Here is a 14551-nt window from a genome sequence, read left to right as displayed (position 1 = left end):
TTAATAACCTAGTTTTTTTGTTTGTTTGGGTTTTTTTTGTTAGTTTTTTTTAAAAAATTATTTATTTATTTATGGCTGTGTTGGATCTTCGCCTCTGTGCGAGGGCCTTCTCCAGCTGCGGCAAGTGGGGGCCACTCTTCATCGCGGTGTGCGGGCCCCCCACCATCGCGGCCTCTCTTGTTGCGGAGCACAGGCTCCAGACGCACAGGCTCAGCAATTGTGGCTCACGGGCCCAGCCGCTCCGCGGCATGCGGGATCCTCCCAGAGCAGGGCCCGAACCCGCGTCCCCTGCACTGGCAGGCAGACTCCCAACCACTGTGCCACCAGGGAAGCCCAATAACCTAGTTTTGATGAGTTTTGTATGAACAGATTTTTCTTTTTTTTAAAATAAATTTATTTATTTATTTTTGGCTGCATTGGGTCTTCATTGATGCACGTGGTCTTTCTCTAGTTGCGGAGAGCGGGGGCTACTCTTTGTTGTGGTGCGCGGGCTTCTCATTGTGGTGGCTTCTCGTGTTGCGGAGCACAGGCCAGATTTTTCTTTTACTTAGTTTTTTGGTTGCTGTGCGAGTTCTTATTACCTTGAGTGGCTTACAGGAGTTCTGTTTTGGAAAAATAAATAATCCAAAGGTAATTCAGTTGATCAACTCTGGTGTTTCATGTGGGTTTTTAGAAAAATAGGTATTTAAGGCCACTTTATGGATTGGGTAAAAATTTCTTGGTCCCTTATTCGTTGTTGACGAACTTGTATCAGTTCTTCATGGTTCTTGGGATTTGATGATTCTTTACCTTTTAAAAATGTAAAAGGTATCTTCCAAGTGAAAAAACTCCACTTGTGTACTAGACATGGGTGTTGGGGTGCAATAGGGAAAAAAGCCATGTTCCAAAATGAGAATGAGTAAGAATGACTAACAGCTTTTGACGGAGGAAAATGTCACCTGTTTCCTGGGTCAACATTTCTGAGCGACTTAGATGGTAATATTGGTATTCTAAACGATTTATCTCGTACTAGTTTTAAGTACATACTGTGATGAACCTTATGTAAGACATGAGAAACACCATTTTAAAATGTCATAGTGGGATAATTTTCCTGCAGTTTTTATTTATTACTCAAATAATATTGGTAATAAAACAATATTTTAAACTATCATCCAAAATCCCATCTCTCATGAAGTGTCCTCCCTTCATTTTTCTGAATTCTCTACTCTTTCTTGGCCATGTTATAATCTGCTTTTTCTATAGTTGTAATCATAATACAGGTACAGTGTTGTTTTCCTTTAGAACTGTGATTCTCAATCCTTTTTTTCTCTCTTCATACCACTTTCCTGAAGGTTACACTCCCATTTGTAAAATCTCTCAATGATTTGCAACTGGGGGAGATACTAGGATCTGGTGGGGTGGGGATTTAGGGATCCAGGAAGGTGGGCTAAGGGAAATGAAGCACATTGGTAAAGAGGCCTCCTGTTTCCCCTGATAATAGCAGACGTAAGGTGAATTAATGCTTTTCATGTTATTACATGGTTTGGGGTTTAACTGAGCATCATATTCCATTGATACGATACGCTATCATTTATTTTACCTTTCTTCTTACTGTGGGACTTAGGGAAAAACTTACCTTAAATAATACTGCATGAACGTTTTTGTGCATTTAATAATGTATACATTTTCTGATTTATTTCCTTGGGGTAAGTTTTTCTGAATGGTGTCATGTTAAAGAGAAGGAATACTTTTATGGCTCCTAATATGTGATGAATTGTAACTTTTTACAGATTGTGTTTATGGTTTCTTGACACATAAACATAAGTCACGACGTATATTCAAGGGGGTCACCTTTTCAGTTCACTAAATTTGTTCCTTTTGTTAATGTTTGAAAGAGCTGCCCCTAAACTGACCCAAGTGTTACCATTTTTTCTGTACCTCAGTTCACCTCGCTCTGCAACACAGAAGAGGTTCAAAAAACATTCGATCAGGGCTCAGGCACTCAGCCAAGGGAGGCCTTTTGTAGAGTGTTTGATGGACATGCAGTGCATGGAATAGTGACCAAAGTGTAGAGATTTAAATCACCATAAACGTGTGCCTTTGCCTTTATGACTTAGACCAAGCCAACATCATAGTCAAGGAGAGTTACCGCAGGGGGCTTATGGGCACAAAACAGCTGAGGAAGATTCCAAGTGCAACCACTCTATAAACCAGTATCTCTGGACGTGGACGGTAACAGGAGAGCAAAGGAACTAAAACTCATGTTACCAAGGAAAGCGAAGCAGTTTTTTTTTTTTTTTTTTTTTTCTGTGAGGATGAGAGAAATAACTATGTTCCAAAACTCTAAAATACATTTCTGGTGATCTTTACTTGAATGTAACACTGAGATATATGACTAAACCAATGTGTCTGCCCTGAAAGATCATATATTATTAGGTCATGGGTGAAAACAGGAAAGGGATAAAGTGGCAGGTGATCTGTGCAATCTATGTGTATGTTTAAAGCTTCTTTCAATTATTTGAAAAGAAGAATACTGAGCTTACTGTAGAGTTTAATACATGGTGTACTATTATACATGTATACGTGTTTTCATTTTTCTTTTTTTTTTTTAGGATTACAGAGTTAGTCAAATTGACTTATTTACTGAACCAGAAGGGTTAGGACTTCTAAATTCCTACTTTGATGATACTGAAGAAATGCAGGGGTTTGGTATGATGCAGAAGACTTGTTCCATTAAAGTACATTGGGGCACGTGAGTATTTTATTCCCAATACAATTTTAATGAAGCCCTTTTTTGAGTGTAAAAAGAGGACTTAAGATACTCTGTGTCTGATTTGTTGTCCTGTTAAGTAATTATTGACTACAAGGTTTTATTATTTTTTTGATAAGGCACATAAAAATCTGATATTTTTGGTTACTGTGTTACCTGTGTTCTTATGATTCAGCTCTCTTATAAACAATGATGATTTCTTGGAGGAAGTGCAGGGAGAAAACTGCATTTTTAAAAAAAATTAATTTATTTATTTTTGGCTGCATTTGGGTCTTCGTTGCTGCGCACGGGCTTTCTCTAGTTGCAGTGAGTAGGGGCTACTCTTTGTTGTGGTGTTCAGGCTTCTCGTTGTGGTGGCTTGTCTTGTTACGGAGCATGGGCTGTAGGCACGCGGGCTCAGTAGTTGTGGCTCATGGACTCTAGAGCGCAGGCTCAGTAGTTGTGGCGCACGGGCTTTGTTGCTCTGTGGCATGTGGGATCTTCCTGGACCAGGGATCAAACCCGTGTCCCCTGCATTGGCAGGCGGATTCTTAACTACTGCACCACCAGGGAAGTCCAAAAACTGCATTTTTAATGTGGGGATTTCCTTATTGCAAAGGAACCTGATTCATTCAAAGCTGAGTTGCAGATTATACCTTCAGGGTAATTCAAAGGAGGTAATTAAAGCATGTGTGCCCCTGATATTTCAGGTGGGATGGAGGCCAACATGCATGCTACTTCCTTTAACATTTTCACACAATGCTTTCCAAAGCCCCTAGAATGTTGGTTTCAAAAATCACAGGAAATTGCAAGGGTATTTTGAAGGAAATGGGAATATCTCAGAGGAGAAATTAGGCTAGAAAGTGCAGGTTGCAGAACTGAAGCTTGTGGCTTCTGCAGTGGAGTGCACAGCCCAGGGCATGTGACAGACATCCCCTGAGATGCAGGAAAAAACACCAAAGCTTCTTTATATATTATTTAAAATCTTCTTTTCAAATTTTCTCTTTGTGTATGTTTTCTAATCAATTCATAATATATTCAGTGGTTATATATATAATTTATAAATATTATATATTCAGAGACTACTCCAGAGATTATATTAATGGAATATGCGTAAGATAATACATATGTAATGAGTCCAAAGGTAAATACTACAAGAAACATAAATTATGGAGAGGGACAGTGGAAGTGCTACTTTAGAGAGTGGTCGGGAAGGTCCCTGGTGACCTTTAAGCAGAGACCTGAGGAAGTGAGGGAGTCAGCTGTGGGACATCTGAGGGAGGCGGAGTAGGGGAGTGTCCTAGGCAGGAAGCCCAGCATTTGCAAAGCCCTCCAGGGGATGTTTGGGCAACAGGTCGGAGGTCTGGCTGCAGTAGAGTGAGCTAGGAGGACCAGTGATGGGAGGGAGGCCTCGTGTCATGTCAGACCTTGAAGGACTTGGGAGGGATTTTAGGTGGCTCCAAGTGACGTGAGAACTCATTGGAGGATTTTGATCTAACTTGTGTTTTAGGAGGATCACTCTAGCTGCTGTGTAAAAATAGATTGTAAAGAGGTAAGAATGGAAGCAAAGAAACCAGTTAGGAGGTCACTGCATTTACATAGGCAAGAGGTTTTGGTGACTTGGTGGTGAAAAATGGTGGTGGTGAAAAATGGTCAGATTCTGGATACATTTTGAAGACAGAACCAACATGTGCTGACAGATTTTATGTGGGGTGTGAGGGGCTGAGGAATGTACAGGGTTTGGGACCCCAGCATTTACCGGAATGGAGAAAACTAGGAGGGAGAATGAAATCCAGGAGTTCAGTTTGTGAGGTTAAGTTGGAGATGCCAACTGCACATTCAGGTAAGAGGTCAGGAAGGTGACTGAATGCATGACACTGGAACTTGGGGTTGGGGTGAGGCTGGAGATAAAATCAGGAGTCATCAGCACGGAACCCGGTGCTAGACAGGATCTCACGGGGAGTGGGTGTAAAGAGCAGAAAAGGCATCTGAGCTTCCGGCACTTTTGTATCTAGTGATTGGTAAGAAAAGGAGGAATCTAAACAAAACAAGTGTCTTCATCTCTTGCTGCCTTTTACTTTTTTCACATCAAAGAGATCTCTACATCTTTTTTCTCAAAGCATTTAATGTTGAGAAATATCACTTTCCTTAGAAGAATGAAATAGGCGTCTGCCATAATATTTTAATCTCCATTTCTGGAAGGTTTCATGACTCAGGCTTGGGCTATGCGGAAGCATAATGAGCTACACTTTATAAAGTTTCTTAACCTTGACAGTAAGTTTAACCTAGTTTTATAGGTGGTAGTTACAAACCAGTAATGTTTTACAAGTTTTGATGGGCTTGCATGGCAGTAGACTTTTTTTTTTTTTTTTCCTGGTTCTTTATTTCCATTAGGATAATAGAAAGCTGCCTTGGATGTCAGCTCAGAGTTTGGGGTCATTGAACTTGGTCATCTTGGGACCAAGTCAGTAGTACTTTTACAGATCTCCAAGGAGAATCTCATGGGTTGGGAGAATTCAGCTGATAACAGGTATACCCAAGCTCATGTTGCTTCTGTTGGTGCAGCAGTCCCCTGAACTGGTATAAGAGAAGACTTTGCTGGGGGTGGTGTAGGGGGCACAGCACTTGTTTAGATTCCATTAGGAGATTTATTTCAGGGCCTGTTCACTCTGGATTAGGTTTTGCTACACATACACAAATTAAGAGTATTACTTGTCAGTTTCTTATTTGGGAAAGTGAGACATTTCTAACTCACTTTTCCTTTCAGATTCTGTTGCGTGTGATTTGTTTTTAAACCTTTGTTTAAAGCAGCTGGCTAATCCTAGTACCCATCCTTGTAGAGGTGAGGGTGCATCTTTTTTTGAGTATATTTCTAATAAACAAAGCTAAGGAATTTTAGAACTTCAAAGGGAGCATTATGAGCATCTGTTCCAACACCATCATTTAACCAAGGGAGACAGGTTTTGGTCACTTTCTCAAGTTGGATTAGTTGTTAGGATTAGTCGTCAGCAGAACAGGTACTGGAATGCAGGTGTTCTGAAGTCAAGGGACATTTTTTAATAGCCACATATTCTTTGATCAGTGCTGTTATGAAATATTTGATATATAAGAATATATGTGTATGTGAATTACGAAGCCTAGTAATCAAGCCCCCACGTGCCCATCACCCAACTGAGAACCTCACCGTTACCAATGCTGCCACAGGACCTGGCATAGCCCGCCTGCTCCCATCCCCCTGACTTCTCTACGTGTGTGACCCCTCTCTGAAATTTTGTTTTTCTCATTCCCTTATTTTATAGTTTCATCCTATAGTATCCGTCCCTGCACTGTTTTAGTTGTGCTTGCTTTTGAACTTTATAAATATGTTTTCAAACTTCTGTGTGGCTTGTTCCTTTTTCTCTACATTGTTTCTAAGATTACCCATATTGATGAGTATATCTGTACTTACTCTTTTTGTTTGTTTTAAATTTATTTTTTGGCTGCATTGGGTCTTTTTTTTTTTTTTTTTTAAATAGGACTTTATTCACAGGACTCTTGGCCTCTAGAAATGTTTTGCATTGAAAGAAAGCTATAAAGAATTGATCTTTTCTTTAGAATTGTTTAAAAGTTTTATATGTTCTATAACCACACGTAAAAATTATGACTAATGAATTCAGTCAAGCTCCAAATATTAATCCTCTGAAAGTAGCTTTTAGGTTAACATTTTAGGTGTGGCTCAATTTTGTACCTTCAGTTGACTTGTCATCTATTGAAAGAAGGCCCACTTGGATGGGAGCCCCATCTTCCTCTCTGCCTTGACCCAGGTGGACCTGTGCTCATACACACCCTACTTGTAGACATGACCTTTTCTTAGATTTCAGCTCTCTGATGGGTTCAAGAAATTTTGTAATCTTCTACTTTATCCAGCTTTTTCTTCTTGTTAGGATAACACTCTTCTCAGTTTCCTCCATCTTAAGTGGAAACTAGCATCCCCATTGTGATAATTTTTTTAAATTAATTAATTAATTAATTTTTTTATACAGCAGGTTCTTATTAGTCATCCATTTTATACACATCAGTGTACACATGTCAATCCCAATCTCCCAATTCATCCCACCACCACCCCCTCCCACTTTCCCCCCTTGGTGTCCATACGTTTGTTCTCTACATCTCTGTCTCTATTTCTGCCCTGCAAACCAGTTCATCTGTACCATTTTTCTAGGTTCCCCATATATGTGTTAATATACAATATTTGTTTTTCTCTTTCTGACTTACTTCACTCTGTATGACAGTCTCTAGATCCATCCACATCTCTACAAATGACCCAATTTCGTTCCTTTTTATGGCTGAGTAATACTCCATTGTATATATGTACCACATCTTCTTTATCCATTTGTCTGTCGATGGGCATTTAGGTTGCTTCCATGTCCTGGCTATTGTAAATAGTGCTGCAATGAACATTGGGGTGCATGTGTCTTTTTGAATTGTGGTTTTCTCTGGGTATATGCCCAGTAGTGGGATTGCTGGGTCATTTGGTAATTCTTTTTTTTTTTAATATATTTTTTTAAACCATATTTGCTTATTTATTTATTTATTTATTTATATTTTATGAATGTGTTGGGTCTTCGTTTCTGTGTGAGGGCTTTCTCTAGTTGCGGCAAGTGGGGGCCACTCTTCATCGCGGTGCGCGGGCCTCTCACTATCGCAGCCCCTCTTGTTGCGGAGCACAGGCTCCAGACACACAGGCTCAGCAATTGTGGCTCATGGGCCTAGTTGCTCCGTGGCATGTGGGATCTTCCCAGACCAGGGCTCGAACCCGTGTCCCCTGCATTGGCAGGCAGATTCTCAACCACTGCGCCACCAGGGAAGCCCTTCATTGTAGTTTTGATTTGCATTTCTCTAATGATTAGTGATATTGAGCAGCTTTTCATGTGCTTCTTGGCCATCTGTATGTCTTCTTTGGAGAAATGTCTATTTAGGTCTTATGCCCATTTTTGGATTGGGTTGTTTTTTTTTTTAATATTGAGCTGCATGAGCTGTTTATATATTTTGGAGATTAATCCTTTGTCCATTGATTCGTTTGCAAATATTTTCTCCCATTCTGAGGGTTGTCTTTTCGTCTTGTTTATGGTTTCCTTTGCTGTGCAAAAGCTTTTAAGTTTTATTAGGTCCCATTTGTTTATTTTTGTTTTTATTTCCATTACTCTAGGAGGTGGATCAAAAAAGATCTTGCTGTGATTTATGTCAAAGAGTGTTCTTCCTATATTTTCCTCTAAGAGTTTTATAGTGTCCGGTCTTACATTTAGGTCTCTAATCCATTTTGAATTTATTTTTGTGTATGGTGTTAGGGAGTGTTCTAATTTTATTCTTTTACATGTAGCTGTCCAGTTTTCCCAGCAGCACTTATTGAAGAGACTGTCTTTTCTCCATTGTATATCCTTGCCTCCTTTGTCATAGATTAGTTGACCATAGGTGCGTGGGTTTATCTCTGGGCTTTCTGTCTTGTTCCATTGATCTATATTTCTGTTTCTGTGCCAGTACCATATTTTCTTGATTACTGTAGCTTTGTAGTATAGTCTGAAGTCAGGGAGTCTGATTCCTCCAGCTCTGTTTTTTTCCCTCAAGACTGCTTTGGCTATTTGGGGTCTTTTGTGTCTCCATACAAATTTTAAGATTTTTTGTTCTCATTCTGTAAAAAATGCCATTGGTAATTTGATATGGATTGCATCGAATCTGTAGATTGCTTTGGGTAGTATAGTCATTTTCACAATATTGATTCTTCCAATCCAAGAACATTGTATATCTCTCCATCTGTTGGTATCATCTTTAAATTCTTTCATCAGTGTCTTACAGTTTTCTGCATACAGGTCTTTTGTCTCCCTAGGTAGGTTTACTTCTAGGTATTTTATTCTTTTTGTTGCAGTGGTAAATGGGAGTGTTTCCTTAATTTCTCTTTCAGATTTTTCATCATTAGTGTATAGGAATGCAAGAGATTTCTGTGCATTAATTTTGTATCCTGCAACTTTACCAAATTCATTGATTAGCTCTAGTAGTTTTCTGGTGGCATCTTTAGGATTATCTATGTATAGTATCATGTCATCTGCAAACAGTGACAGTTTTACTACTTCTTTTCCAATTTGTATTCCTTTTATTTTTTTTCTCTGATTGCCATGGCTAGGACTTCCAAAACTACGTTGAATAATAGTGGTGAGAGTGGATATCCTTGTCTTGTTCCTGATCTTAGAGGAAATGCTTTCAGTTTTTCACCATTGAGAATGATGTGTGCTGTGGGTTTGTCGTATATGGCCTTTATTATGTTGAGGTAGGTTCCCTCTATGCCCACTTTCTGGAGAGTTTTTATTATAAATGGGTGTTGAATTTTGTCAAAAGCTTCTTCTGCATCTATTGAGATGATCATATGGTTTTTATTCTTCAATTTGTTAATATGGTGTAGCACATTGATTGATTTGCGTATATTGAAGAATCCTTGCATCCCTGGGATAAATCCCACTTGATCATGGTGTATGATACTTTTAATGTGTTGTTGGATTTTGTTGATGATTTTTGCATCTATATTCATCAATGATATTGGTCTGTAATTTTCTTTTTTTGTAGTAGCTTTGTCTGGTTTTGGTATCAGGGTGATGGTGGCCTCATAGAATGAGTTTGGGAGTGTTCCTTCCTCTGCATTTTTTGGAAGAGGTTGAGAAGGATGGGTGTTAGCTCTTCTCTAAATGTTTGATAGAAGTCACCTGTGAAGCCATCTGGTCCTGGACTTTTGTTTGTTGGAAGATTTTTAATCAATTTCAATTTCATTACTTGTGATTGGTTTGTTCACATTTTCTATTTCTTCCTGGTTCAGTCTTGGAAGGTTATACCTCTCTAAGAATTTGTCCATTTCTTCCAGGTTGTCCATTTTATTGGCATAGAGTTTCTGGTAGTAGTCTCTTAGGATGCTTTGTATTTCTGCGGTGTCTGTTGTAACTTCTCCTTTTTCATTTCTAATTTTATTGATTTGAGCCCTCTCCCTCTTTTTCTTGGTGAGTCTTGCTAATGGTTTATCAATTTTGTTTATCTTCTCAAAGAATCAGCTTTTAGTTTTATTGATCTTTGCTATTGTTTTCTTTGTTTCTATTTCATTTATTTCTGCTCTGATCTTTATGATTTCTTTCCTTCTGCTAACTTGGGGTTTTGTTTGTTCTTCTTCCTCTAGTTCCTTTAGGTGTAAGGTTAGGTTGTTTATTTGAGATTTTTCTTGTTTCTTGAGGTAGGCTTGTATAGCTATAAACTTCCCTCTTAGAACTGCTTTTGCTGCATCCCATAGGTTTTGGATTGTCGTGTTTTCATTGTCATTTGTCTCTAGGTATTTTTTATTTCCTCTTTAATTTATTCAGTGATCTCTTGGTTATTTAGTAACACATTGTTTAGCCTCCCTGTGTTTGTGTTTTTTACATATTTTCCCCTGTAATTGATTTCTAATCTCATAGCATTGTGGTAAGAAAAGATGCTTGATATGATTTCAGTTTTCTTAAATTTACTGAGGCTTGATTTGTGGCCCAAGATGTGATCTATCCTGAAGAATGTTCCATGTGCACTTGAGAAGGAAGTGTAATCTGCTGTTTTTGGATGGAATGTCCTATATCAGTTAAATCTGTCTGGTCTATTGTGTCATTTAAAGCTTGTGTTTCCTTATTAATTTTCTGTTTGGATGATCTGTCCATTGGTGTAAGTGAGGTGTTAAAGTCCTCCACTATTATTGTGTTACTGTCGATTTTCTCTTTTATAGCTGTTAGCAGTTGCCTTATGTATTGAGGTGCTCCTATGTTGGGTGCATATATATTTATAATTGTTATATCTTCTTCTTGGATTGATCCCTTGATCATTATATAGTGTCCTTCCTTGTCTCTTTTAACATCCTTTATTTTAGTCTATTTTATTTAATATGAGTACTGTTACTCCAGCTTTCTTTTGATTTCCATTTGCATGGAATATCGTTTTCCATCCCCTCACTTTCAGTCTGAATGTGTCCCTAGGTCTGAAGTGGGTCTCTTGTAGACAGCATATATATGGGTCTTGTTTTTGTATCCATTCAGCAAGCTTGTGTCTTTTGGTTGGAGCATTTAATCCATTCACATTTAAGGTAATTATCGATATGTATGTTCCTGTGACCATTTTCTTAATTGTTTTGGGTTTGTTTTTGTAGGTCCTTTTCTTCTCTTGTGTTTCCCACTTAGAGAAGTTCCTTTAGCATTTGTTGTAGAGCTGGTTTGGTGGTGCTGAATTCTCTTAGCTTTTGCTTGTCTGTAAAGTTTTTGATTTCTCCGTTGAATATGAATGAGATCCTTACTGGGTAGAGTCATCTTGGTTGTAGGTTCTTCCCTTTCATCACTTTAAGTATATCATGCCACTCCCTTCTGGCTTGTAGAGTTTCTGCTGAGAAATCAGCTGTTAATCTTATGGGAGTTCCCTTGTGTATTATTTGTCGTTTTTCCCTTGCTGCTTTCAATAATTTTTTCTTGTCTTTCATTTTTGCCAGTTTGATTACTGTGTGTCTCAGCGTGTTTCTCCTTGGGTTTATCCTGTATGGGACTCTCTGCGCTTCCTGGACTTGGGTGGCTATTTCCTTTCCCATGTTAGGCAAGTTTTCGACTATAAGCTCTTCAAATATTTTCTCTGGTCCTTTCTCTCTCTCTTCTCCTTCTGGGACCCCTATAATGTGAATGTTGGTTGCATTTAATGTTGTCCCAGAGGTCTCTTAGGCTGTCTTCATTTCTTTTCATTCTTTTTTCTTTCTTCTGTTCTGCAGCAGTGAATTCCACCATTCTGTCTTCAGGTCACTTATCCGTTCTTCTGCCTCAGTTATTCTGCTATTGATTCCTTCTAGTGTAGTTTTCATTTCAGTCATTGTATTGTTCATCTCTGTTTGTTTGTTCTTTAATTCTTCTAGATCTTTGTGAAACATTTCTTGCATCTTCTCGATCTTTGCCTCCCTTCTTTTTCCAAGGTCCTGCATCATCTTCACTATCATTATTCTGAATTCTTTTTCTGGAAGGTTGCCTATCTCCACTTCATTTAGTTGTTTTTCTGGGGTTTTATCTTGTTCCTTCATCTGGTACATAGCCCTCTGCCTTTTCATCTTGTCTGTCTTTTTGTGAATGTGGTTTTTGTTCCACAGGCTGCAGGATTGTAGTTCTTCTTGTTTCTGCTGTCTGCCCTCTGGTGGATGAGGCTGTCTAAGAGGCTAGTGCAAGTTTCCTGATGGGAGGGACTGGTGATGGGTACAGCTGGCTGTTGCTCTGGTGGGCAGAGCTCAGTAAAACTAATCCGCTTGTCTGCTGATGGATGGGGCTGGGTTCCCTCCCTGTTGGTTGTTTGGCCTGAAGTGACCCAACACTGGAGTCTACCCGGGCTCTTTGATGGGGCTAATGGTGGACTCTGGGAGGGCTGACGCCAAGGAGTACTTCCCAGAACTTCTGCTGCCAGTGTCCTTGTCCCTTGCTGAGCCACAGCTGCCCCCTACCTCTGCAGGAGACCCTCCAACACTACCAGGTAGGTCTGTTTCAGTCTCCTATGGGGTCACTGACCTTTCCCCTGGGTCCCGATGCACACACTACTTTGTGTGTGCCCTCCAAGAGTGGAGTCTCTGTTTCCCCCAGTCCTGCCGAAGTCCTGCAATCATATCCTGCTAGCCTCCAAAGTCTGATTCTCTAGGAATTCCTCCTCCCGTTGCCGGACGCCCAGGTTTGGAAGCCTGACGTGGTGCTCAGAACCTTCACTCCAGTGGGTGGACTTCTGTGGTATAAGTGTTCTCCAGTCTGTCAGTCACCCACCCAGCAGTTATGGGATTTGATTTTGCTGTGTTTGTGCCCCTCCTACTGTCTCATTGTGGCTTCTCCTTTGTCTTTGGATGTGGAGTATCTTTTTTGGGTGAGTTCCAGTGTCTTCCTGTCAATGATTGTTCAGGAGTTAGTTGTGATTCTGGTGTTCATGCAAGAGGGAGTGAGAGCACGTCCTTCTACTCCGCCGTCTTGAACCAATCTCCTGTGTTGGGTCTTTGTTGCTGTGTGCAGGCTTTCTCTGGTTGCGGTGAGTGGGGGCTACTCTTCCTTGCGGTGAGCGGGCTTCTCATTGCGGTGGGTTCTCTTGTTGCGGAGCATGGGCTCTAGGCGCGCGGGCTTCAGTAGGTGCAGCACTCAGGCTCAGTAGTTGTGGCTTGTGGGCTTCAGTAGTTGCGGCTCACGGGCTCAGTAGTTGTGGCTCGCAGGCTCTAGAGCACAGGCTCAGTAGTTGTGGCGCACGGGCCTAGTTGCTCCGCTGCATGTGGGATCTTCCCGGACCAGGGATCAAACCCGTGTCCCCTGCATTGGCAGGAGGATTCTTAACCACTGTGCCACCAGGGAAGTCCCAACCACTGACTTTTTGAAGAATTTAGATCAGCTGCTTAGAGAATGTGCTACATTCTGGATTTTCTGAGTGTTTCCTCATGTTATCATTTAACTCGTTCTTCTGTCACCTGAATTTTCTGTATACAGGTGGTTAGGTCTGCAGGTATGATCAGATGCAGATTGAAGAGTTTTGACAAGGTTGCTACTTCCTATAGGTAGTGGTGTATATTCATGCTGTATCATAACTTGTGGTACATGCCAGCCTGCTTCTCATTAACGATCCCAAGTTTGATTGCTTGGTTAAATTGGTGCTTCCCACATCTCCCCATTGTAAAGGCATATTTCCCGCTTGAGATTCAGAGCTCACCCTCCTTTGAATAACCTCCAAGTTGACACGTTCATACTTAATCTTTTGAGTACCCCGTTGGTTTCTGTACGTAGCCAACATTCATGTGCAGCCAGGTCTGGAGAATAAGACTTAGGATCCAGCCGGAAATACTGTTTTTTTGTTTGTTTAAGAACAGTGAACAAGATAAGACCAGTTTTTCTTGTCTGACTCAAAGGCTATTTCTGAAAGTAATTATGCAAATGTTTTTAATGAATGGATGGCCATTGTTACTAGTTCAACAATATTCATTTGTATGTATACTTTTGTTATTTTTAAAAAAGTTCTTTATAGTCATACTGTTTATTCATAATATAGGCAAAAGCTCGTTACCTGAGTACATGGGAAAATAAAAGAATACCTTTAGAAAATGAAATAACACTGCCTGAAGGTAGTTTCCTCCTCTCTTGAGCACCTCGTGAATAATGTATCTTGTTGGAATAGAATTTAGGGGAAAAGGATCACACTCTGTATATGAGTTTTCAAATTCCAAAGTCCACCCAACATTCATAAATGTCTGTTTCAGTTACCCAGGAGGCCCTTAGCACTCACTCCCTGAGGAGGGACCCTCAGAACAGCAGTCTTTTCAAGTGTGCCAGTTTATGTGTTCAGTTTTTTGATAAATTACCCTTTGCCCCAAATTACCTTCCTTCTATGAATGTTATTGTGACTAAACCATGTGCTTCAAGGAAAGTGAGATATTTAGTATCAGATGAATGAATACATACTCTCGGAACTCAAACTATAGAAGGAAAGACTTAATGAAAGGGTACTTCAGTAAGCATCATGTCAGAATCTCAGAATCACTGGTTTATGAGCTGTCCATTGTGTTTGTGAAAAATTCATCCTGTTTACTTGTGAAGAGGCAGACTTCAAGGCCCTTGGCTAGTTAGCCAAATACCACAATTTATGACAAGCTGCCATTATTTAGCTAGGGCATCAGTGTGTGGTGTGCCTGTGAGAGCTTTGAGCTCCAAAAAAGATGTAATGCATCCTTAACTGTCATGCTTTAAACAAAAGGAGGTTTAGAGGACCCCACTTTTAGCTTCTGCTTTCTTGTGGTTTAGGGATATT

At 40.0% G+C, this 14551-nt stretch overlaps 1 protein-coding gene across 3 annotated transcripts in view; it reads left to right on the top strand.

Moving 5' to 3' along the window:
* CRYBG1 (crystallin beta-gamma domain containing 1) overlaps positions 1-14551 on the top strand; it is a 207587-nt gene that overhangs the window by 163111 nt on the left and 29925 nt on the right. For all 3 annotated transcript variants that reach the window (XM_036871435.1, XM_036871436.1, XM_036871437.1), the window contains one exon: positions 2592-2731. In XM_036871435.1, the coding sequence (XP_036727330.1) occupies positions 2592-2731 (140 nt within the window). The remainder of the gene's footprint in view (positions 1-2591; positions 2732-14551) is intronic.

This window comes from Balaenoptera musculus, chromosome 12 (genome assembly GCF_009873245.2).
Source record: "Balaenoptera musculus isolate JJ_BM4_2016_0621 chromosome 12, mBalMus1.pri.v3, whole genome shotgun sequence".
Taxonomy (NCBI): Eukaryota; Metazoa; Chordata; class Mammalia; order Artiodactyla; family Balaenopteridae; genus Balaenoptera; species Balaenoptera musculus.
The sequence above is the reverse complement of the archived record's forward strand: the minus strand, read 5'-3'. Positions and strand labels throughout refer to the sequence as shown.